This window comes from Erythrolamprus reginae, chromosome 2, assembly GCF_031021105.1.
Source record: "Erythrolamprus reginae isolate rEryReg1 chromosome 2, rEryReg1.hap1, whole genome shotgun sequence".
In the NCBI taxonomy this organism is placed as follows: Eukaryota; Metazoa; Chordata; class Lepidosauria; order Squamata; family Dipsadidae; genus Erythrolamprus; species Erythrolamprus reginae.
The window spans coordinates 243,355,519-243,382,055 of NC_091951.1; the positions used below are offsets into that span (position 1 = coordinate 243,355,519).

General features: G+C 40.7%; 1 protein-coding gene across 2 annotated transcripts in view; it reads right to left on the reverse strand.

Moving 5' to 3' along the window:
* The window catches only part of ABCA1 (ATP binding cassette subfamily A member 1), a 167,428-nt gene that overhangs the window by 35,983 nt on the left and 104,908 nt on the right, over positions 1-26,537 (reverse strand). For both annotated transcript variants that reach the window (XM_070742367.1, XM_070742368.1), the window contains 15 exons: positions 25,524-25,712; positions 23,892-24,097; positions 23,604-23,780; positions 21,711-21,933; positions 19,753-19,974; positions 18,380-18,584; positions 16,246-16,356; positions 15,266-15,437; positions 15,036-15,167; positions 11,280-11,419; positions 9,867-10,004; positions 8,041-8,261; positions 6,020-6,092; positions 4,624-4,826; positions 1,312-1,360 (listed from right to left, as the gene is read on the reverse strand). In XM_070742367.1, coding sequence (XP_070598468.1) covers positions 1,312-1,360; positions 4,624-4,826; positions 6,020-6,092; positions 8,041-8,261; positions 9,867-10,004; positions 11,280-11,419; positions 15,036-15,167; positions 15,266-15,437; positions 16,246-16,356; positions 18,380-18,584; positions 19,753-19,974; positions 21,711-21,933; positions 23,604-23,780; positions 23,892-24,097; positions 25,524-25,712 — 2,461 coding nt within the window. The remainder of the gene's footprint in view (positions 1-1,311; positions 1,361-4,623; positions 4,827-6,019; positions 6,093-8,040; positions 8,262-9,866; positions 10,005-11,279; positions 11,420-15,035; positions 15,168-15,265; positions 15,438-16,245; positions 16,357-18,379; positions 18,585-19,752; positions 19,975-21,710; positions 21,934-23,603; positions 23,781-23,891; positions 24,098-25,523; positions 25,713-26,537) is intronic.

Below are 26,537 nucleotides of genomic sequence, written 5' to 3' on the forward strand. Positions count from 1 at the left end.
ATTTGTTTTCGTAGATTTTCACGGGTATATGTATGTATTTTGTTGGATTACTATCGTTTTCTATTAAATGAAGGATTTTCCTTTTTTTCAGCCAGTCATACCATTTGCCCCAGACTTGGTAAAATACTGTATCTTGTCTATTTTGTACTTCCATAGTTAATTTAGCCATTTCTGCCTATTCCATGACTTTAATTAGAATGTTTAATATGGTAGGTGTTTGCTTCTGTTTCCAGATCTGGGCATATAAGATTCTTGCTGTGGTTAGAATTTGATTCTAGGGCATCACACTTACATCGTCACGTGACATATCGTGACTTTTTCTCTGCTAAACCAGGCGTGACCAGCTTTTAATGCATACGGTCTGCAGGGCGTAAGTTTGACAGCTCTATTCTAGGGTTTGTGAATCTTCTCAGCAGACTCTCAAATGGTACCAGCTTTTAGCACACGTCAAACTATTTTTGTATGGAAGCTGTAATATTTGAAAGATGCTGACAGATATGTCAATCCAAGTGACATTATGTATCCCCTTATTACTAACAGATTTTCCTGGGAATCTCCATTGCCAGCATAAACCTTTTCACTCCATAGGTTTCAAATACAATGGCTAGATATTAAGCTACATGAAAGAAGCATTTAATGTACAATAGATTTTAGGGCAGCATGTTATAATAATAATATTGTTTATTGTTATAATTTTTTTTTTTAAGGAGAAGTACGGTAGTTTACTTTTTCCTTTTACAATGTCATGCAGCTGCATTGACATAATTCCAAGATACATTTTTTTAAAAAAAAAGGGAATATAGAAAATATTTTTTAAATCTATCATCAAAATAAAATTAGGTATTATACATCTGAAATGTTATTGTATGTAGAGAATATACCAGATTTATAATTATTGTTATTTGGATAAATTTTAAAATCCAACTGAGTAATAAAATCGCGCTTTCTCTTTTAAAATTTAATCAACTTTTTTTGTAATGTGGCAATTGAACAAGCTTTACTAATCCACAACTCAATTGTTATATTACCTAAAGTTTTCCAGTGTTGCACAATTATTGCTGTTTGCCCAGGAGTGAAATGCTACCAGTTTGGCCTGGTCCAGGCGTACCGGTAATGGTGGCTGCCAATGGTTTGGAGAATCAGTAGAGGCTGCAGCATGAGGCTCCACCCCCCTGGACGTCCCCATTTTCATGTTTCTAACCCTCTGTATAAACGCAAAGCTTTTTACGCATGCACAGAGAGAGGGTGAAAAAATGCACATGTGTTTCCAAACCCTTAGGGAAGGTAAGTAGATTTCACCATTGTGTTTACCTGAAATCTCTGTATCCACTCCTTTATCATCTGCCACCTTGAGAAAAATCTGAAAGACAAAAGTGATGCCTTGAATGTATGGTGCTTTGTGCTAAGTTGCATTGCATGATCTATCTTCAATGCTCTGCAGCATTGATAGTGAAACCTTTTTGGTTCGCATGCCAAAAGGGGGTGTATTAGCTTGGGTGCACGTATCCACACCCATTCCCTCGCCCCTTGTGCCAAATGGCCAAACAGCAAAAACCAGAAGTTTTGAAAAACAGATGGTGTGCTTGTTGTGATGTTTTTCACACTCCAGAGCCTTCAGGGAAGCTTCCTGAAGCCCCGGAGTGCAAAAAACACCACAACGGGCAAACCGGAAGTCCGTTTCCAAACTTCAGTTTGTCCAATGGGTGTTTTTTTACAGTCTGGGGCTTCAGGAAGCTTCCCCAAGACCGAAAATCACCTGGGTAGCATGTGCATGTACACTGAAGCTGACATAGGACAACCCCAAGAAAGAAGCTGACATTCTGATATGGCTCCATGTGTCACTTGTGACAGGTGTGCCATAGGTTCACCATCACGGCTCTACAAGATACATAAACTGCATGAGTCATCTCAAAGTTCCAGTTTGGTGTACTGGTGAAGGTACTGGACTAGCAAACAGCAGACTATAAATTCTAATCTCACTTTAAGTATGAAAGCCAGCAGGATAATTGTGGGCTAGTCACTCCTTTTCAAACTAATCCACTTCACAAGGTTGTTGTTTTGGGAGAAATTGGAGATGGGAGTATTATTTACAGCAGTGTTTGCCAACCTGGGCTATTTTAACACCTAAGGAGTTCAATTCCCAGAATTCCTCAGTTGAAGTCTTAAAGCTGCCAAGGTTGAGAAATACTATTTTGCGCCAACTTGATTCTGCACAAAATAAAGTTACGATATAAATCTAATTATATTAAATAATTAACACCAATAATAATAAATAATAATACCAGCTGAAGCAAGCACGTTCCAACTTGATCAAATCAAGTTGGTATGATGAAATGCCTCCCATATTAATACTTCAGCCAGGAATCAAGGCTTTATTCTTAAGCGTGATTAATGCTCTTTTGTTTCCACAAACTCTTTTTTTCTGATGATACTCTTTTAAATTTCTGTCTTAAATAAAAGCTGATAATTATTGTGGCCTATTTTAGAACGTTTTAAAAATATTTTTTTCTTACCAAAAAGTGGTAGGAGTAAAAGCGTAGCAACACAGATGTCTTAAGAAATATTTTCCCTGGTCTTTCTTATTATGGGTCTCTCTCTCTACACTGAGTTGGTATTCTTTCCCCTACAGTTAGTAGTCCAACTCTATCCTGCTTCTAGCCGTCCACTAAAATTACAATCCTAACAAGTTTACACACTTTGAAGCAGTCTTTGCATTCCGATGAAATAAACTGGAGAAAGCTACAAAAACACTTGGGGCTAAAGCTGCCTTAACTTGTTTCACTCATGAATGGAGAAAGGGTTTGAGGTAAGGTCAGGGTGACACAGCATAGCAAGAGGGATGCAAGGGAAATTTTGTGGTGTGGTTAAGCACAAGTTAAGAAAATACCCCAAAATATGGATCTCGTGGAAGAGAATTCAAGCTCTGTGGGAGGAAGAGAGGAAATTATGTTTGGAAACAAAAAATAAAAAGCCAAGGTGAACTACCCCCAAGTAGAGGCCACATAATTCTTAGAAAAAAGTGTTCCTGATTTAATCCATCAGCCCCCCCCCCCAAAGATTCTTGCAGAGACGCTAGGGGAGGGCAGTTCTTTTTCCAAAGAAAGCTGGGAGGAAAGATTAGTTTCCTCACAGATGACAATTCTGATTAGGCCTCTACCGCCATGCATGGATGCCCTGATAAGTACAATCCAGAGGCAGAACTGGAGAGAACTGCTCATAACACAGCTCACAGTATCATCTGTGGGGATTAAGTTCCTACCCTTACGTGCAGCTCACCAGACATCTCAATGTTTATTTATTAATTTGATTGGACTTATATGCCGCCCCTCTCCAAGGACTCGGGGCGGCTTGCAGCATATAAAAATACAGAATACAAAAACAAATTCAAAGTCCAATGTTAAATAATTTTAAAACCCAATTAATAATCTAAAAGAACCCATTTAAAAATGATACACTCACACTCATTCATACCCCAATCAACTTCAAATTAATGGTCAAAGCAAAATGTTAAACTCAATGGCCCTAGGCCTGCTAGCACAAGTGAGTTATCAAGGCCTTCCGGAAGACCAGGAGAGTGGGGGCAGTGCGAATCTCCGGGGGGAGTCGCTTCCCCAACCGCAGTTCATAGCATCGGAGAATTAGATCACGAAGAACGTGAAATTCTTAGGTTTGTCTTAATTACTATTGCTACCGGTATTTATTTCTATTACTCTTCCAACTTCCCTAAAAACCAAAACACAGTTTTGCAACACTGTCGCTAATTTTATGAGAATAATGTTTCTCAGCTGGAACTGCTACATGTGATATCCTACCAGTTTCTTTAATAAGTACTGTAGTACTGTAGAAGAATTTTATGAATTTTTAATGGATTTAAAATTTTAAATGGATTTAATGGATTTAAGCCCCCTTTGAAAACCCATGAAGTAGCAAATCCGTGAAAGATGAACCGCGAGGTAGCGAGGGATTACTGTATAACATACTTGGGCAACTAAATGGGTGTAACTCCTTGCCTGGACAGTGATGCTCGGTCCCCCCACTTCCCTTCCGGCCACGAGAGGCCATGCGGAGGATGCTGGATGGTCCAGCCAACCAGAAAGTTGGTGCTGTGCTAATCCGGCACCGACACAAATGTCGGCATGGAGCTAAGGGCGCCCGTCCTCTCAATTGTGCTATTTTTCACAATCTGGGGCTTCGGGAAGCTTCCCTGAAGCCTCCAGAGTGCAAAAAAACAGCACAATGGGCAAATCGGAAGTCCATTTGTCTGAACTTCTGGTTTGCCCACTTGGCCATTTTTTCACCGTCCCAAGCTTCAGTGAGACCTGTGTGCATGCGCGGGGATGGGAGAGAATGTGCGCATGCACAGGAGGCAGCACAGGGGAGGGAATGGGTGTGGGCATGTGCGCACGTACTGGCATACACACGCACACCTTTTTGGCATGCGGACCAAAAAAGATTTGCCATCTCTGTTCTAATCCACCCAGAGACCCTTGGGTGAGTTTGGCAGTACAGGAATGTAATAACAAAAATAAGCAATTAATAAATAAATGCATCTCAGCTGCAGCTTGCTGGGAGAAAACCAAGCCATGGATAATGATTTCAGAATGGCTGCTGTCATCTACCTACCTCTTCCAAGGTAGTCTCAGAAATGCCATAGCTGGAAATACCCAGGTCAGAGAGGCGGTCGTCAATCTCATGAAACAGCTCCACAAAAGCTCCTTCTCGGGCAGCTTCATAGGGCAAGACGTAACTTAACTCGTGGCCAATGTCCTCCACCAGCCTTGCTTCTTGGACGTGCTTCATTATCAGATTAGAAATTGCAGATACATCTAGAAGAATGTAAAAGGTCCATCAGATTCTGCGGTCGCCGCTGTTGCCTTATGCTGTACCAACTAAATATAATCTTTTCGTATCAGATATTGCTAACGATCAAAGTGCTTATCTCGGGGAGTTGAAGCAATATGAGATAACGACTTCTTATGCATTGCACAATAACCGAATAGACACAGACTTTGATTGCCATGAATAGAAGGACTTCATGTGCCCATGGAAAGATTCCCAAGTAACAGAGAAAGTCCCCTTGGGCCATGAAGATAGGGGATGCTACCTATGCTCTTCCCAGATCTAGCCTGAGGGATGAGTCTCTCTTTAAAAGAGCAGGTGTTATGGGATGTGGAAGGAGAGAAAAATCCCACCACATTAGACCAGCAACAAAAGGCAACTCCCAGAAGCAAAGACTAATTTATTAACCCACCTTGCTTAGACTAATAATCTATCAATGTTGCAGACTTTGGATTATTTAGTAAAAAAACCAAAAATGCCAAGAAAATTAGTATCAAAATTTTATCACACTATTTAAAGGTTAATATTTAAATGGATGGTCTGTATGACTTGAAATATTGTACATATGATTAATATAAGGCGGTAGTAATAATTACTGATTTATAGAGAAAAATTAATAACCGAAATAATCAGTTTGGATACCGACTGTATTTGCTAAAAATATAAGTGAATGAAAAGGAGCGACATCCTGCCTCCTTTTCGTTATGTAAGTTTATCTTTAATATTATTCATATGTGCTTTTTTAATATATTTTCTTTGTTGTGGTGGTGGTGGTTCTTTCCCCCCTCCTTTTTTATGGCTGTTTGTAAATATGTTTGCTTTCTTTGTAAATCTTTTAAAATTTTCAATAAAAAACATAAATAATTTTTTTGTTATGTAAGTTTATCTTTAATATTATTCATGTGTTTTGTTTTTTTTATATATTTTGTTTGTTGTTGTGGTTCTTTTTTTCCTTTATTATGGCTGTTTGTAAATATTTTATTTATTTATTTATTATTTGGATTTGTATGCCGCCCCTCTCCGAAGACTCGGGGCGGCATACATGTTTGCTTTCTTTGTAAATCTTTTAAAATTTTCAATTAAAAACATTAAAAAAAATTTTTATATCACACTGGGGCTTAAGAACTCCCCATCTAGCCAAACAAAGTGCAGATGTTCAGTATGCAAGAAACAACATTACCTATTGTTGGGGTGTCACTTTCATGATCGCTCCCGAGACCTGCATCGGAACTGCTCTGCGAAACACTGTCATCCTAGTGACAGAAGAAAACGTAATGGAAAGATCTTTTAGCCCAAGTAGATCAACAGGAAGTACATTTTAAACAACACTGCCAATGCTGACACAAGAGCAACCAAGGCAGGCATTGAAATCAAATCAACCAGAAATCGAAATATCGCTATGTCTTTTTTGGGGAGGGGGTGGTATAAAATTTTTCTTTATTTTTCTTTCAACATACAACAAAACAACATGAGCAATAAAAAACACAGAATCAATGCTTAAAATAATAATTAATAATATTTCTTAGATATATTAAACATTCGGAGAGAGAGAAAAGCGCTAATTATACTTTCAATGTGTACTTTTTATCCTCTTCTTTGCTAAGTTTATTAAAATTAACCACACATGAGATATATTTCATCTACAAATAACAATATTATAAAATCCAGTCCCTTATATTCCCTTTTTCTATTTATAATAAAACATTAACATCTTAACATCTTAACTCAGTTTCTAATTTAATCCTTTCATCTCTGTGTTAACTCCTTATCCAATGCTGCCACCAGCCCTTATTTCGTCATCTGGGTCTTTAATAGATTAAAATTAAATCATCATGTATTTCTTTAAAAGTAAGTAAAAGAAAATACATCTCAATTATTTTTAGTTTCCAACCATTCATAAAACTTTCCCCAAATCTTATAGTAATCACGCTCCTCTTTATCTTTATTGCTATGTCTTTAGGCCAGGTGTGTCAAACTCAAGTCCTGAAGGCCAGATCCGGCCCATGGGGTGCTTACGTCTGGCCTGCAGAACCGCCCTGGAAACAGTGAAGGACCGGCCCGCGGTGCCTTTGCCAGTGAATACAGAGCTTGGGAGGGTCACACACAGCCTTCCTGAGCTCTCTTTTCACTGGCAGAGCACTTGGGCCACCACAGGTGCCCCTGACATGAGTGACATCAAGCTGGCCACACCCCTCCTGATCAGGTGGCGGTTGCTGCTCCCACCGCTACTGGTGTGCTGCACATGCCACTCCAGAGGATTGGCAGGCACACACCCACTAGTAAGATCTTGCTTCTGCGCCTGCGCAGGAAGCAAAAAATCTTGCGAGGGGACGCGTGCGAGAGAAAGATTTCGATTATTTCTTTGCTTCTGCGCATGTGCAGAAGCAAAAAAATAATAATCACCATTTCATGCACGCACGCATTCCCTTGCAGGATTTTGCTTCCTGTGCATGAGCAGAAGCAAGATGTCACTGGGGCACATGCATGCACATGCCAGTCACCTGAAGCTGCATGCAAAATTTTCATTACTAGTGGGGCGTCCTTAGCCATACCGATAGCAACACAATACTGATAGAAACATAGAAACATAGAAGACTGACGGCAGAAAAAGACCTCATGGTCCATCTAGTCTGCCCTTATACTATTTCCTGTATTTTATCTTAGGATGGATATATGTTTATCCCAGGCATGTTTAAATTCAGTTACTGTGGATTTACCAACCACGTCTGCTGGAAGTTTGTTCCAAGGATCTATTACTCTTTCAGTGAAATAATAATATTTGCGTTTGACTAACTAACTTCAGATTGTGTCCCCTTGTTCTTGTGTTCACTTTCCTATTAAAAACACTTCCCTCCTGAACCTTATTTAACCCTTTAATATATTTAAACGTTTCGATCATGTCCCCCCTTTTCCTTCTGTCCTCCAGACTATACAGATTGAGTTCATTAAGTCTTTCTTGATATGTTTTACGCTTAAGACCTTCCACCTGATCCTGACCATGCCCATCTGGCCCTCCCCCAATGTCAAACACAACCCTGATGTGTCCCTCAATGAAACCGAGTTTTGACATCCCTGCTTTAGACAGTCCCATTGTGTTCCTGAATATTTTGTATATTTACAGACCCCCAAGAAAGAAGTTATCATACTTCAGAAGCCCCGTCTATTTTGATTGTTTTAGCCCGTACTGACAACAGCTACTACCTTTTTCAGGTACGATATTGTGCTGCTGCTGTTTCTACAGGAGCCAAGTGAGGAATCCACATCCTTCTTCACTAAGGTCAGGTAGTACCCTGTGCCCAGCTGGTTCTTCAGGAATAACGGAGAGCCAACGCAACAAAGTTTGCCATTAGATATGATGGCAATTCGGTCTCCAAGGATGTCTGCCTCATCCATGTGGTGGGTGGAGAGGATGATAGTGCGACCTACAATTCAAAAGGAACACACACTTAATGATTATGTAATTTCTGTTTTCCTTATGTGGGCAAAAAACAGCTTGGAGACAGCAAATGAACCCAAGGAAAATAGGAACAAATTAAGTTTCCCACACAACTATGGTAGTCGCATGTTTATCCAAAGAGCCTTGCAGATGTTGTTACAAAAGCCATAGCAAGAAGATATAGATCAAGATCTTCCATTCTAGTTGGCTGAAATCTGATAATATTATTAATGCCCATTAATTGAAGCATAGAAATGTTGTCAGTAGCATCCAGTTCCTCCTATGCACAACTTTACAAATAATTGAAGGTGCAACTGGAGGACCACAGCTTATTCAAACAGCACTTCCTGAGATCAGTGGAAAAGAACACATGTAGCACTTTCACTTTCAAATCTTAGATTGTTGGGCTAGGACGGGGTAGGCAAAGTTGGCTCTTCTATGACTTGTGGACTTCAACTCCCAGAATTCCTGAGCCAGTCATGCTAGTTCAGGAATTCTGGGAGTTGAAGTCCATACGTAGCACTTTCACTTTCAAATCTTAGATTGTTGGGCTAGGACGGGGTAGGCAAAGTTGGCTCTTCTATGACTTGTGGACTTCAACTCCCAGAATTCCTGAGGCAGTCATGCTAGCTCAGGAATTCTGGGAGTTGAAGTCCATATGTCATAGAAGAGCCAACTTTGCCTACCCCTGGGCTAGGAGACACCTTAACTTGAAACATCAGGAAAGCAATAGTGATCAATTGCTCTCACCAAAATGTTAGCAAGACTAAAAAGGCTTCATCTGGAAGATCTTGGAGGGGCAGCTTAGACTTAATTTAGGCCATTTTAGGTCTGTCCAATTTTCTTCTGAGCCTGGTTGGTATAGTGGTTAGAGTGCAGCATTGCAGGCTACTTCTCCTGACTGCCAGCTGCATGCAATTTGGCAGTTCAACTCTCATCAAGTTCAAGGTTGACTCAGCCTTCCATCCTTCTGAAGTAGGTAAAAGGAGGACCCAAATTGTAGGGGGCAATAGGCTGACTCTGTAAACCCTTAGAGAGGGCTATAAAGCACTATATAGCGGTATATATGTGCTATTGTTATTCTGCACAGAAATCTTTGGCAAATGTACTTTGAGAGTTCAACTACAGTTACATTAAGTGGGATATCGAATGAAAATAGTGATCTTATTGTGTGTAATTAGGTGTTTCATTCTTGCACAGAAAGAAAGCAAACGAAAAAATACACTGCATAGAATTACATTGTATAGAATCAGTTCATTGTCTGAGCAAGCCAGTGATGGGATTTGAATAATTTAACAACCAGTTCTCTGAGCAACCACTTCCCAAAGTGGTGTGAACAGGCTGAATCCCACCACCGGATCAAGTCTAATAGTGTATATGTTAGGTAGCAATTGCTCTCTGGGGTTTCAGATAGGATTCTTTCCTAGCTGAAAATGGAGGTTAATAGAAATTGAAGTACGAAACTTATGCATGTAAGGTATATGCTCTGACACTAAGCCTCTGCTCCTTTCTATGTAAAATTGTTGCTTCCGACAATCACCACCCAATACCAGCATGCAAAGTTTCATTGAACCATAAGATAAAATAATACCTTGTCGATATTTCAAGAGCAACTCCCAGATTCCTCTTCGGGAATATGGATCCACTCCAGCTGTTGGCTCATCAAGTATGACAACTTTAGAACCACCTACAAAGGCCAGAGCTATTGAAAGCTTTCTCTGCATGCCACCTAGGAGACAAGTTTGGACAGATTTAGGCTTTCTGGGGATATTTTATTGTTTAATGCTTTTATATTCTTACAATAATTATTTTATATGCACATGGTTTCGTCTGATTGTTGTACACAGCTTTTCATGAGATGGATGGCCATGTAGATTTGACTGACAAATAAATATGAAGAACTAACCATCATGCACTTTTGTGAATATATCTCAATGGGTAAGCAAGTGGGCAGGCATGTTATGACTGAAATAGTCTTTCCCAATTAAGTATCCTTCAAATGAGCTACATCAATCATTAATTTGAGGAAGGACACATCCATGTCTTTAGGAGACAAATGGAAAGAAATATACTTCCAGACTGACACCATTGGATTTTCCTTGACATTCTATAGAAATTATTTCTCAAATATGAATGGGCCATCTTGAAATGAGAGCTTGCTTTTCTACTCCTTTTATTCACTAAATTCATCAAGGAAGATCCTGTAAATCACAAGATATAGAGGAGAAGAATAATTTTCTTCTCCAAATTTTTCTGACCATTCAGGAAGAATCTTCATTTTTGCTGCTCAACGGACACCACCTTTCACACTTATTTTCTTCCCGTTTCCTTCTCTATCTACCACCAACAATAAATGTTGTGTACAAATATGTACAACATCTCTCAAGAGTTTAGAAAGTCCCCTTGTAGCTTACAAAAGAGAAGCAATGATTCATCAGCCGAGAGAGTCTTCAACATCTTATAATCCCAGCGACCAGTTAGGTCCCACAGAGTTGGCCTTTCCCGGGTCCCGTCGACTAAACAATGTCGTTTGGCGGGGTCCAGGGGAAGAGCCTTCTCTCTGGTGGCCCCGATCCTCTGGAACCAACTCCCACCAGATATCAGAGTTGCCCCCACCCTCCTTGCCTTTTGTAAGCTCCTCAAAACCCACCTCTGTCATCAGACATAGGGGAATTGAGATATTCCCTTCCCCCTAGGCTTATAAAATTTATGCATGGTATATCTGTATGTATGATTGGTTTTTCTTAAATTGGGGTTTTTAAAATTACTTTTAATATTAGATTTGTTTATATTGTCTTTTTTACTGTTGTTAGCCACCCCGAGTCTGCGGAGAGGGGCGGCAAACAAACAAACAATCAAATAAATAAATAAATAAATAAATAAATAAATAAATAAATAAATAAATAAATAAATAAATAAATAAATAAATAAATAAATAAATAAAACAAACAAATATTCTACAGGCATGTAGACAAGATAAAATAATTGAGTAATAGCAATTTACCAGAGAGTTGGCTTGTCTTAGATTTGAGTTTGTGAGGTAAGCCAACATCTGTAGCCATCTGTTCCATTTCCTTTTCCACCAATTTTTTTGGCAGCCCCTTCAGGCGTGCATAAAACCAAATGTGTTCTTCCACTGTCAGCCTAGGCAAAAGGAAGAAACGGGTGAGAAACAAAACTGAATATGTGTTTGTGTGGTTTGGTTTTTTTTAAATTGAGGCTATGCCTAGCATAGGTCATTTTCACATTTATAGTTTTGATACCCAGTCATAGTTGACATGGTATGTTTGTACATGACTGTAACTTTGTTGTTTGTATCTGTTGTGGTTAGTTCTGGCCCAGCTCCTGCCCCAAGGACTGTGGATGTGGGGGAGACATCCACACGTTGCAGGCCTGTTTTGTCCCCGGTGGAATCTGCTGATGTAGGCTCCTCTGACCAAGAAGACATGAGTGACAGGGAGGAGGAGAGTGTGGCAGACAGCTCAGAAGGAGATCAATTATCTAGCTCCTCCTTGGATTCAGAACAAGAGTTAATGATACAGCCACCCATAGGCAAGAACAACTGAGAGATTATTATCAAAGAAAATGAGGCCACCTGTGGTTGGGTGGGGCTGTGGTAATTAGTGAGGCTGCTATAAATAACAGCCTGTGGGTTTGGCCATTGTGGAGGATTATCTGATCCTTGTATTTCGTGACTGCTTTACTGACTTTGACCTTTTGTGTGCTGATTTTTCCCCCCGCTTTGAAACTAAACCTTCTTTCACTTTGTGAAAGAAGAAGGACTGTGAATTGCCTCACAGCTGCAAGCTAAGAATCACAGAACTGATAAGGGACTTGTACAAATTACCAGTTTGTTTGGAGATGAGTGCTCTTTGCTATACCAAAAGAGGGCTTAGTTTAAGTGAATTTTCATTATAAAGAACATTGTTTTGAATTTTCAAACGTGTGTGTGTCTGAAATTTGTACCTGTGAATTTTTGGGAGGAGTCTACCACAGAGCCCGACAGAACAGTATCCTTATGATTTATATTGACCGGTTCCTAATATGATTTGGTTCCTTATTTGTACCTAGACTATCATTTGTACCTAGACTATCATGATTCTTGATGAAGGTATCTTTTCTTTTAGGTACAGTGAGATCCTGTTCACCAAGACAAATTCCTTGTGTGTCCAATCACACTTGACCAATAAAAAATAAAATCTAGTATCTTCCCCTGCTTTCCTCTCGCTTGTACAAGGTTTTAAGCACAATCCAAATATGTATAAGCATCATGACTGAAAGGTTACAGGCAGTGAAGGGTACCAAAATTTTTACTACCACACTGTGGGCGTGGCTTATGCAGGACGCCCTGCATTTTCTTTCAACATCTTTCAGTGCAAATTGGGTGCCCTGGGGTGGAGCTCCATTTTCGCTACCCCACTGTATTCCACCCCATCCAGACAGCAGCCCACCCCTGGTTACAGGAGAAAAAGGCATTTTAAGGAAACTCTATTACTTGGGGTGAACGCTCAAAACATCTGAGCATCTGAGGGAGTCAGACCATCTGAAAAAAGTTGCCAACAATCTCATTTAGTTACACAGTCAGCAAATGAAAACAAAAGGGCTCTATTTTGTAAATGAGTTCTTGCACAAAACTCTCTTTGCCAAGGGGGAAAAAATAATCATTATTCCTCCCCTTCACTTACCATGCTTCTGTAGGCAGTAAATCTATTTATAGGGAACAAATGGGTCTGACACAACAACAAAAAAAGGCCAAATTGTGGCTTATCAACACATTAATCTGGCCTGCTAATATTCCCTACAAACAGATACATCTACTCATCCATGGACAGGTGATATTAGATAATTGTGTAATACACAGCATGAATCATGGTTGGAGGTTTGTTCCTTTCAAAATAAACCAGGGGTTAAAGCCACTGCTTAACCTTGCCCTTTATCTTCTGGTTGCTTCCAAAAGTTCAAAGCACTGGTATTTACAGAAAACAATAAACATACTACAGATGAAATTACCCATGATTTAGTGTCTGGAAACCAGCTCCAGGAAGTGTCAATAAAAATAATCTAAACATGCATTAGAAAGCCTTTATTTACTGCATCACAACATAGTATGCAACTGTTCTGTTTGGGGAAACATGTGATTCTGGTATGTTTTGTCTATTTAGTGTTTCTTCTGAAGCACCTCAAGAATTTGAGGAAACGTTTTTGAAGCAAAGCAATATATCCTACAGCAGTGTTTTTCAACCAGTGTGCCGTGGTACACTAGTGTGCCGCGAGACATGGTCAGGTGTGCCGTGAAGCTCAGAGAGAAAGAAAGCAAGAGAGAGAGAAAGCAAGAGTTAAAGAAAGCAAGAGAGAGAGAAAGCAAGAGAGAAAGAAAGCAAGAGAGAGAGAGAAAGAAAGCAAGAGAGAGAAAGAGCAAGAGAGAGAAAGAGAACAAGAGAGAAAGAAAGCAAGAGAGAGAAAGAGCAAGAGAGAGAGAAAGAGAACAAGAGAGAAAGAAAGCAAGAGAGAAAGAAAGCAAGAGAGAGAGAAAGCAAGAGTGAAAGAAAGCAAGAGAGAGAGAAAGCAAGAGAGAAAGAAAGCAAGAGAGAGAGAAAGAGAGAGAAAGAAAGCAAGAGAGAGAGAGAAAGAGAGGGAGGGAAGGAAGGAAAGAGAAAGAGAAAGAAAGACATAGAGGGACGTAGGGAGGGAGAGAGAAAGAGAGCAAAAAAGAGAGGAAGGAAGAGAAAGAAAGGGATGGAGAGAGAGAGGAAGAAAGGGAGAGAAAGAGGGAGGGAGAAAGAAATAGAGCGAAGGGGAAGAAGAGAGAGCGAGAATTTTTTTGTCCAAACTTTTTTTAACCCCGCCCCCCCCCCGCCCCGGCTCAATGTGCCCCAGGGTTTCGTAAATGTAAAAAATGTGCCGCGGCTCAAAAAAGGTTGAAAATCACTGTCCTACAGAACATGAACTTGGTGGACTAGCTAGCCAACATGAACACAGGTGTTATTCATATAGCAATAGCACTTGGACTTATAGTACTGTATATACAACCCCATAATGAGCGGAGGTGGCGCAGTGGGTAGAGTGCAGTACTGCAGGCCACTAAAGCTGACTGCTAGATCTGCAGGTCAGGGGTTCAAATCTCATCACCGGCTCAAGGTTGACTCAGCCTTCCATCCTTCCGAGGTGGGTAAAATGAGGACCCGGATTGTGGGACAATATGCTGGCTCTGTTAAAAAGTGCTATTGCTAACATGTTGTAAGCCGCCCTGAGTCTAAGGAGAAGGGCGGCATAAAAAAATCGAATGAATGAATGAAGGAAGGAAGGAAGGAAGGAAAGAAGGAAGGAAGGAAGACAGAAAGAAAGAAAGAAAGAAAGACAGATAGACAGAAAGAAAGAAAGACAGACAGACAGACAGAAAGAAAGACAGACAGAAAGAAAGACAGACAGAAAGAAAGAAAGAAAGAAAGAAAGAAAGAAAGAAAGAAAGAAAGAAAGAAAACTTCACTGCACTCTCTGAGTGGTTTACAGTGCCAGCATATTGCCCCCAACAATCTGGGTCCTCCTTTTACCCACCTTGGAAGGATGGAAGGATGAGTCAACCTCGAGCCCGTCAGGATCAAGTGCACCAGCCATGCACCCTTGTGCCACCAGACACATAGGCAAATGTACATTCTCTCTCCCTGCCACCATCATCACCCATCCTAACCCTATGCATTTTCATAACAAGGAAATAAATGAGTAGGTATACAAGGGAATTGTGATTGGTAATGTGACTCACTCATCAAACAAGACATTGTGTTGAGGACAAACACCCAGGTTCTTCCGGATAGTGCTGAGTTCAGAACGGATATCTTTACCCAGGATGAAGGCTGTGCCAGAGGTTGGAGGGAATAAGCCAGTCAAAATGGACCTAAACATAATAGAGAAGGAGTTAATTTCCAACATGACAGAGTCAACTATGTATCAAAGAAATGTCATTCCTTCTTCTTTAACAAATTTCCCTCTTACATTGTGGTAGTTTTTCCTGCTCCATTGTGCCCTAAGAAGGAGGTAATTTGCCCTTCATAGAAATTCAGTGTAAGACCATCTATAGCCAGCTTCTTGCCATCACGGTAAACTTTCACCAAGTTCTTAATGGAGACTCCAAGGGGAAGATGGCTTGGCTCTTCCTCCATACAAACTATGGAAAGGGAAAGGAAATCCAAGAAAGCAAGTTATCAGATATTTATAGGTATTGTGTGCAGTATTTTTGAACAATAATGTAGGTAAGCAAAAATAATGGAGATCATAGGGCACAGTGAGACATGATGTAGATGTAGCCAGTGTGTGAATCCCAGGGAATACGACCATTGGCAATCTAACTTATCCCAAGTAGAACTATGAAATATCAGAATATTTCCATCAAAAACAGAAAAAACTCCGGGAAGAATTATCTGACCCAGGTTTGATATGCTGCTGTTTCTGAACAGGCCTTGGTTGATTTTAACACTGCAGCTTAAAATTCAATCAGGTTTTTGCAGTTTTAGCCCATGTTCCAGCTGATCCAACCTTTCTGAATTGCAAGAAATCCCAACGTTACTCCTTAACGACCCCTCTTCCTAAGAAAAATCCTCCATGTCTCATATTACAACTGAATCACTAATGAAGAGGTACTGCAAGAATCAGATTTAGAACATCTATCGAGAACTGTGAGTGAACATAGAATATTGGGCATATCTAATGTATGCCTAAAGACTGGCAAACCAAAAATTGCATTCCTCCAAGATACTTCCTGGAGGAAAAAGGAAACAAAATCAACCTCGAAAAACTTGGCACCAAACATTAAAGAGAAATCTTAAGATCATTAGTGTCCCTTGGAACAATGCCTAAGATGATGTGAATGATCAGAACTAGAAAACACTTACTGCCTAATATGCTCTGTGCAGGATCTAATGAGGTTGAGGATGACTTCCTTAGCAAGCATCTAAGATCGCAAATGAGTCACTTACTTTCTGAGGATGCTGCAGCATGAGAAGGGAGCCACTGTTCCCCAGATTCCTCACCACACCAATAGGATTTCATAAAGGGGAAGTACCAAGGTCTGGGAATACCATATTGGCCTAAACAGAATGCAGAGAACATTTCATGAAACAAAAGAATCATTTACAGCATTTGAGATACGAAAAGGTGCTTTTGAAATGGCTGAACCACATTCTAGAACTAGAACCTACAAGTTCTAACCAGATTAACCCATTTGATTTGGGAAGTGCTCCATATATGATTTAACCCTAAGTGCTAAAACTGCTTGAAACAAATTCTAGGTTCTTTCCATTTGTAAATACGTATACAAATACATTCTTTTAACCAACACACACATTTGTTTTGACTGCCTTCCAGAATTTCTACTTGCAATCCTATAGTTCAATTTACTTTAATTTTATTTCCATTTATTAAGGTGCAGACTGGATGAGATAGTGGGATTCTTTATATCTCTCCAGTAAGATCAATTTAGAAAGACTTTGAATGCGTGCAATTACTTTTTTCTAGAAATATACAGCAGGCAACACAGAAAGCAGTATATAATATTGGCGTGTGCATGTATCTTCCAAAAATTATTTTCTGAGCTGAACTAACTGTTAAAATAACTTCTCTGACGATTTGAGAAATCTGCTTACAAGTGGTGGGATTCCGGTTTTTTAAGTTACCGGTTCTGTGGGCATGGCTTGGTGAAAGTGGCATGGCTTGGTGGATGTTGCAGAGAAAGGATACTGTAAAATCTCCACTCCCTCCCCACTCTGGCGGAAGGATACTGCAAAATCCCCATTTCCTCCTGATCAGCTGAGACTCAGGAGGCAGAGAACACATGAGGGTGGGGCCAGTCAGAGGTGGTATTTACAGGTTCTCTGAACTACTCAAAATTTCCACTACCGGTTCTCCAGAGATGGTCAGAACCTGCTGAAACCCACCTCTGTTTAGAACATCTAGTTTTGAACATTCAATTCTGAGTAACATAATCATGCAATTAAGGGTTTGTGTACAGAAAAGCAGACTTCCCATATCTAGGGATGGTTTGTGTCTGGTGTTCCCCACAGTTCTTGAGACCTTTGGAACCATTTCTGCAACTAAGCCAATTAGTCTGGATTTTTGCTGCTTCTCCAATGGAAATGCTATAAAGTCAGTACTGCAGAACGGGCACTTCTCATTATGGGAATTCTCTTCTGATCATGGTTCTTTAGATCAGTGTTTTTCAACCAGTGTGCCGTGGCACACTATTGTGCCGCGAGACATGGTCAGGTGTGCCGCGAAGAAGGAAGCTCAGGTTCCGGTCTCGCAACTTTTTGTTGAGAGAGTGAGAGTGAGAAAGAGAGAGAGAAAGCAAGAGAAAGAAAGCAAGAGAGAGAGAAAGCAAAGAGAGAAAGAGAGAGAAAGCAAGAGTGAGAGAGAAAGCAAAGAGAGAAAGAGAGAGAAAGCAAGAGTGAGAGAGAAAGAAGGCAAGAGAGAGAGAAAGAGAGAGAAAGCAAGCAAGGGAGAGAGAGAAAAGGAGAGGAAGGGAGAGAGAGAGAGAAATGAGCAAAAAGGGGAGGAAAAAAGAGAAATGAGAAAATGATTGAGACAGAGAATGAGAGGAAAGAGAGAGAAACAAAAGAGAGAGAGAAGTGACTCTTGATTTAAAGCATATGATAAAAAGCACCCAAAGAATAAGAGAGAGAAAAACCCAGCCCTCACCTATTTTTGGAAATGGTTCAAAAGTATGTATACACACACACACACACATACACACACACACACAAGGGTTGGGAGGAGACAGGGATGGATAAAGAGAGGAGAGTGTCTTCGGGTGTCATTTTGTGTCATTTTGGTTGGTGGTGTGCCCCAGGATTTTATAAATGTAAAAAATGTGCCGCGGCTTAAAAAAGGTTGAAAATCACTGCTTTAGATCAACTCTCCCACCCACGCTTCTTGAAAGACTTGAGATGCTTTTATTTCTTGTCAATGTTTTTCTGCTTTCTCCCCTTCAGAGGAGCAACTATTTTCCCCATCCGCCACACGACAGTGGCTTTCACTGGGACAAATGACTTTACTGGGAGAAGAAGATGGGGCTGTAGAAACTAACAGAAGGAGAAGGAGAAGGAGATTACTCACCCGGAAAAACAGCCTCAATGTACCAAGTCATCATGCCATACAAGAAGCTATCCAGCACCATCATGAACACAGATATGGACAAGCTGAAGTTGTCTTGTTCCACAGGCTTCTCAAATAAACTGTCCCACTGCAACCCAATCCCTTGTTCTTCAAACAGAGAAACATACTCGCAGCCAAATCCAAAGGCAACAGGAGAAAGTAGGCTCTGTTGAAGAAAGACCACCAATTAGTGCTCCTATTACATTTACTATTTACGGTTTTTAATGTGAGGAAAGCCAATGGGTCAGATTAACCCAGCCACTGTTACATATACTAAGTAAAAGGGACCAAAGGTAAAGGCTGATGCAGACCAATACTTCAATCATTGCCCATGGATGATTGAAAGTATATATGCCCAATGGTGATAATCACTGAACAGAAACACAACTCTTTGTAGCTTTGCCCCAATCATGTCTCCTTGCTCCTGAGGATGGTGGGAAGGTTTCATAGAAAAATGTTTTTCCATGCAAAGGGCAGTAAATATTATGACTACCACTTCCAGTCAAAGATCAGCAAAATAGATTAAAGTGCATTGGTAATCCATGTAATTTGGTAGATCTGGAAGCTTTACAAAGAGTTGAAATGTAACTTACATTTTGTTACTCATTAGTCGCAGATTTAAGGAACCAGTGTTAAAATATACAGTGATACCTCATCTTACAAACGCCTCGTCATACAAATTTTCGAGATACAAACCCGGGGTTTAAGATTTTTTTGCCTCTTCTTACAAACTATTTTCACCTTACAAACCCACAGCCGCCACTAGGATGCTCCGCCTCCGGACTTCCGTTGCCAGCGAAGCACCTGTTTTTGTGCTGCTGGGATTCCCCTAAGGCTCCCCTCCATGGGAAACGCCACCTCCGGACTTCCGTTGCCAGCGAAGCGCTTGTTTTTGCGATGCTGGGATTCCCCTGCTGGGATTCCCCTGCAGCATCGCAAAAACACAGAAGTCTGGAGGTGGGGTTTCCCATGGAGGGGAACCTCAGCGGAATCCTAGCAGCACAAAAACGGGCGCTTCAGCTGGCAAAAGGGGTGAATTTTGGGCTTGCACGCATTAATTGCTTTTCCATTGATTCCTATGGGAAACATTGTTTCATCTTACAAACTTTTCACCTTAAGAACCTCATCCCGGAACCAATTAAGTTTGTAAGACAAGGTATCACTGTATTCAGAAAAATCTCTTCAATTACAACTCTCCCAACTTTCCAGAAGTGCATGGATAAAATTTTCCATCCAAGTTGTGGTTCCAAGCATCTTCAAAATACCAGAATCTAGGAAATTTATTTGGCTTAACCCACAACAAAAAGGTTTGCCTGCTTACTGCCAATACTCACTGCAAATATTCTGACAGAGAAACTGATGTAGTTCTGCCAGGCTTCACATAAGACGTAAGGCAAATAAAGAGTGAAATAGATAATTCCTCCACAAGCAGCTGCTATGTTGGCCCTGGAGAAGAAGGTGCTGATGAGGAAGCACTGTGAGATGGTTACTACACCAAAGAGAGACAGGAAGACGAAAATCACAGAGGGGTCACTGTACGGCAGCAAGTTTCCTTTCTGGGTAAAAAAAGAAGAGAAAAAGGAAATGCATTTGTGTTGCACCAAACACTGTTAACGTTAAAAAAAAATACAACTGCTACAAATGGCTGCAGAGCTTTGGTTAAGTATAATTTCAACATCCAAGTTCAGTTTTCCCCTAGGTAAGAAGACGAGTGACCTTCCACCATCCATATTCTTCGGGTCCCGTCAACTAAACAATGTCGTCTGGCGGGACCCAGGGGAAGAGCCTTCTCTGTGGTGGCTCCGACCCTCTGGAACCAGCTCCCTCCTGAGATTAGGATTGCCCCCACCCTCCTTGCCTTTCGTAAACTCCTTAAAACCCACCTCTGCCGTCAGGCATGGGGGAACTAAAACATCTCTCCCTTGCCCATGTTGTTTTGCTGTTTGATTGATTGTGTGGTTGTTTTTTATATATATTGGGATTGTTTTATGAATTTCTTAACTTAAAATTGTAATTGGATTGGTGGGCATTGGATTTGTCACTATGTACTGTTTTTTGCTATTGTTGTGAGCCGCCCCGAGTCTGCGGAGAGGGGCGGCATATAAATCCAATAAATCTAATCTAATCTTCTACAGACATGCTAGCTAGATGCCTACACCGATCTGTTGCTGGCTATCTCTTTCAATGCCATTTTCCAAGAATTCAGAGAAATATTTTGGAGGCATCAGCTTTGTGAGGCATGTTTGAGCAAAGGCTGGGACCATACACTACACTGAGCCATAATAATATGATCTGGTTGGTTCTGACTAGCCATGTGTGAAATATGTGAATTCAGCTAAAGTTTTAGCCAAGGCTAATCCTTTCTATCAATGACTGGAGAACTCTGGCAGCTGTCTGTACTTCTTCAGGTTCTCAAGGTTGAGAGGCACTGGTATCGTGGAAATAGATTCATGTTCTGCCTCAGAATTCCAGGCCAGTGTTGTGGTCCGCCAGCATCCTGCAGAGATGGCAGCAAAGTTGGACAGCAAGGATGCTGGGGAGGAACATGGGCCAGACCTGGAGCCTGGAGAAGGCTCAGTTCCAGAGGCAGTGATCCAGCCTGGGCCGTCTGTGCTGACTTCAGAACCTCCAGTGGCTGACATGAGGAAGGCAGAGGAACAGGGGGTGCCTGTTCCCAATGCACGCCTGCACAGAGCTGCAGGAACAGTTATGGAGGAAAAGGATTACTCAGGAGTAAGGCTTGGAGCTAATTGGCCCCTTCCATAGGATATAAAAGTGGAGCAAATGGATGTTGCAGGAAGCAACTTTATTCAATTTGTGTCTTAGCAATTCAGTTCTGACTCGGTGTTTCTGTTTGGCCTTGCAAAACTCCTAGTCAATTAGACCTTTGGCAGCATGTCAAGAAAGATAAAGGTTGGTGATATCAGCTTTCTTCCAATTAACACTAATTGGACTAATTAACATCATTTGGGACTTATTACGGCTGGGAAGGAACATAATTCACAGCCGTTAAAATAAAAAGGGTTTTGTGAGTCCTTTTGTGCTTTATTATTTATCAGGAAGCCTAGGTCAGAAAAGCCAGCACCCTCTAGATAGATTGGGCTATTCCTATAACCTTGAACCATAATTGTCCTTTGCCAATTGAGAATTAGATTGGCTAGTTGCCTACTGTATTCTGAGGGTGAAAGTTTGGGAAAGAGTTCTTAATATGTGAATTCAACTAACGTTCTTATCTTTAACCACAACGTTAATGCATCAAGAAAGGAGGAGGAGAAAGTAAACATAGTCTTACCTTAAGGATGAATGTCAGAAGCCCTGCACTCATGAGAATGGGCAACAAGCTACTAATGAACCAGCTAAGCCAGAGGATGCCATTATTGAGGCCCATGATCCTCATTGTCTCTTTCAACCGCGCTTCCTTCTCATATACAATCCCCTTGATGATCACCGCTACTGAGTAGATCCACGCCAAAGTCATGAAAAGAGGCATTGACCGGCTCAAGACACGCAAGTATCTAGAAAGGGAACAGCAGGCAAAACAAAGGTTTGGGAGAATATTTTCAGAGGCAACTGCTATTGTTTCTTTTTTCTTTTAATTTTTTTCCTTTCAATATACATGTCAATAAACATTTTTAACAGTACTGTGTCATATGTATCATACAGTTATTTACATTTTTTATTTCTATACATCTTTATTTCTCTGCTCTAACCACTTATACCACCTATTCCATAAAATTTTGTTTCCTCTTTGTCTTTCATTGCCAAAGTGAGTCTGTACATCTCTGAACATTCTGTTATACATACAGTATTTTATGTATAATCCTTTTATCACTTGGTGCATTTTCAAGTTTCCAATATTAAAAATATACAATTCTTGCTGCGGTTACTATTTGTAAAATGATGTACTGGAGTAGTTTCTTAACCTTGTAATTATTGATTCCTAATAAAAATAGTTCGGGTTTAAATTCTATTTGTTCCCCTATAATTTCTTGTAGCCATCTCTTTATCTGTACCTTTTCTTTAGGGGTAGGAAAAGTTGGCTCTTCCAAGACATGTGGAGTTCACCTCCCAGAATTCCTGAGCTAGCATGATTGGCTCAGGAATTCTGGGAGTTGATGTTCACAAATCATAGAAGAGCCAGCTTTGCCTATCCCTGCCTTATGACATTGCCATTACATGTGATAAAAAGTTCCTTCTTAACTTTTGCATTCCCAGCTATTGTTTCAAAAGATTCTTGGACCTATGGAATAAAAACTATCCAAGGAAGGATCCTAGTCACCATCTTGAAGGCATCTGCTTCCTTCAAGATGGTTGAAGGAGGCTTCTTACAGCACTTGCCCCTCGGAGGACTATACTAGGGGCTTTTTACATTCTTCTTCTGGCAGTTCTGTGTTAGCAAAAACTTCAGAAGAGGGTAGTGATTTCTGACAGTCTCAAAATGGGTGAACAGTGCAGTCAGGCAGTAGGGAAAGCAAGTAGGATGCTTGGCTGTATAGCTAGAGGTATAACAAGTAGAAAGAGGGAGATTATGATCCCGCTATATAGAGTGCTGGTGAGATCACATTTGGAATACTGTGTTCAGTTCTGGAGACCTCACCTACAAAAAGATATTGACAAAATTGAACGGGTCCGAAGATGGGCTACAAGAATGGTGGAAGGTTTTAAGCATAAAACGTATCAGGAAAGACTTAATGAACTCAATCTGTATAGTCTGGAGAACAGAAGGAAAAGGGGGGGACATGATCGAAACATTTAAATATGTTAAAGGGTTAAATAAGGTCGAGGGAAGTGTTTTTAATAGGAAAGTGAACACAAGAACAAGGGGATACAATCTGAAGTTAGTTGGGGGAAAGATCAAAAGCAACGTGAGAAAATATTATTTTACTGAAAGAGTAGTAGATCCTTGGAACAAACTTCCAGCAGATGTGGTTGGTAAATCCACAGTAACTGAATTTAAACATGCCTGGGATAAACATATATCCATCCTAAGATAAAATATAGAAAATAGTATAAGGGCACACTAGATGGATCATGAGGTCTTTTTCTGCCGTCAGTCTTCTATGTTTCTATGTTTTTTATATCCTACAGCTAAGATACGGCATGATTTTAAATTTATCAGTGTAGCTGATTCTACATTAAGGCGGGATAAAAAATATCAACAGGGTATTCATCTAATAAGTCTTACGTGTCATCCACATAACACGGATATGGCATCTGTTGAACATAGACGCCAGTTTTCTTCTCAGTGCCTGTCAAAGTCCGGATGATTGCTTGCTCAATTATATCCTGCAAGTAGGTGAAGCCTCCCCAAATGTAGCGCATGTCGTCAAAAGGATCAGCTCGAGGACCTGGATCCCAGAATCTGCAAAAACAGATAAGAACAAATTATACTGCTGTACTGATTTTAAATTAAAGGGCTCAAGTCTGAGACTACGGACAGACTCTTAACAAAGCCGCTTCAAAGGATGCTCACTTGTCCTTGATTTTGTTGCTCCTTTCCACGCTGTCGATATCCATCCGTATCTTATACTTGACATGATGGGGCAAATCCACACTCTTGGGAGCAATTTCAGGGAAAATTATACCAGCCCAGAATCGTCTCTGGTCCAGAAGTTCCATGGATTTGCTGACCAGCCACCCTTCATCAGGCACAGCTTCCAACTTGTTCAAATTGATGCACTAAAATGGCAACGAAGAATTAAGTTAGAAGCTCAAGTTTATTTGGACGGGGGAGGAGGGAAATGGAAAACCGAAATGTCAGATTTTCACCTAGGAAGTTATTTTTTAACTTTGATTCAGGATGAGTTTTTGTTTATTGTGATGTGTATCATAGGTTTTGGTGCTTCATTAAAAGCATGTTTCCAAAACCGAGCCTGTTCTTAGGTCATTTTAGTCAAAAGTCCTATTTGACTTCTCACAACTTAATTTGAAGAGTAGGAGATTTTCCAAACATTTCAGACTGTGGTTTCTAAATATTAAGGCAAAATGGTCAATGGTTAGAGATAATCAAAGCAAAGTTTGTAAGTAGAAGCAATTTTCCCCATAGGAATCAATGTAAAAGCAAATAATGCATGCAAACCCATTAGGAAAGAAATAAAAGTTCGGAATTTGGGTGGGAGGAGGAGGGAGAGGAGGAGGAGGAGGATAGTCGCTGCCGAAGAAAGAAGGTGGAGTGAGGGGAATAAAAAAAAATTCAAAACCTTAAGACTTTAAAAAAAAACGGCTCTGAGGTGGGAAAGGAAAATGCTGTTTGCTCTGGACAGCCAAAGCGCCACCAAAAGGCTCCTCTGGCAGCCCAGAAAAGCCCGAGATGGCCGGGATTAAAGGGGGAATGGCAGGAAACTGGCTGGGCCTTCGTGCCGCTCTCAAATTTCTTGGGAAATTTTTCTGAGCTCGGGTTCTTAAGTAGAAAATGGTTCTTAAGTAGAGGCAAATAGTCTTGAACACCTGGTTCTTATCTAGAAAAGTTCTTAAGTAGAGGCGTTCTTAAGTAGAGGTGCCACTATAAACCACTTTTCCTACACAAAATAAAACAAAAAACTACAGAGATCTGGTTTGGATCCCGTAAACAATTGATATGACAGAGCATTCATGGGTTACTATTCTCTTTTTAGGAGCCTTAATCTCTCTGTGAGAGACAGAGAGGAACAATAAAAGATATTGCTTACAGCTCAGGGCTGAAATGAAGGGTCCTTGGTGCTCTCTGAGCTTGGTTGTTTCTTCACAGGCGTTTCATTATCCAAACTAGGTAATGCCATCAATGCTCGGATTGATAATGTTACGTAGTTTCATAATGAATTATCTGTTAAAAAACCAACCAAGCTCAGAGATGACCAAGGTCCAAGATAAGTAAGGATTGCCGATAACTTCCAGGCTGACAAAACAAACAAACAAACAAAAATAAAACTCAAAACAAAACAACAAAAAAACAAAAAAACAAAACTCAACTACCACCACAATCCCTAATTCAAAAATCCATTGTACATATTTTTGGAAACAGTTTCCCTTCCTTTCTCTTCTACAAATCACTATTACTTTGGGCTCAATCACCCTAACAAACACAGAAAATAAAATAAATAGTCCTCCATCAAGAATAGAGACTCACTTCCATAAAATGTGAGATACTCATAATGGTTCGATCGGTTTCGTTGAATGCATTCCTCCAGGTATAAATAGAGCCGTTCACTGGACCAACATCCTCAGGGTGCTTTGCCACGAATTGGACAACCTGTTCCCTGGTCAATCTTGAACCGACCATGTATTGGTTCCAAAGGAGGTCACTCTTCAGGAAAGCCTACAGTAACCAAAAGAGCAAAAAGGTTTAGTTAAACTTGTCTGAAAAGAGAGTAAAAGAAGAGCTATTGTCATTCATTCATTCCATTTGAAAATCCAGCTTGTTGTTAAAGAATAGGGCAGTGATGGTGAACCTTTTTTTCTTCAGGTGCTGAAAAGAGCATGCATGCGTGCTATCACACATGCACGAGTGCCCACACCCAGAAATCAATGTCTGGCGAGGACAAAAACAGCTTCCCCTGCCACCCGGAGGCCCTCTGAAGGCTGGAAATGGCCTGTTTCCCAACTTCTGGTGGGCCCAGTAGGCTCGCGTTTCACCCTCCCCAGGCTCCAAAGGCTTCCCTGGAGCCAGGGGAGGGTAAAAATGCCTTTCCTCCCCCCCAGAGGCTCTCTGGAAGCCAAAAACAGCCTCCCGGAGCCTCTGTGCAAGCCAAAAATCCGCTGGCCAGCACACACATGCACATTAGAATTGAGCTAAGGCAACAGCTTGTGTGCCAGCAGATGGATGGATGGATGGATGGATGGATTTATTTATTTTATATGCCGCCCCTCTCCGTGGGCTCGGGGCAGCAAACAACAGTGATAAAACAACATGTGACAATCCAATAGTAAAACAAATAAAAACCCTTATTATAAAACCAAACATACATACAAAACATACCATGCATAAATTGTAAAGGCCTAAGGGGGAAAGAATCTCAATTCTAATCTGTGGGGGGGAGTTGGTTCCAGAGGGCCGGGACCGCCACAGAGAAGGCTCTTCCCCTGGGTTCCGCCAAACAACATTGTTTAGTTGACGGGACCCAGAGAAGGCCCACTCTGTGGG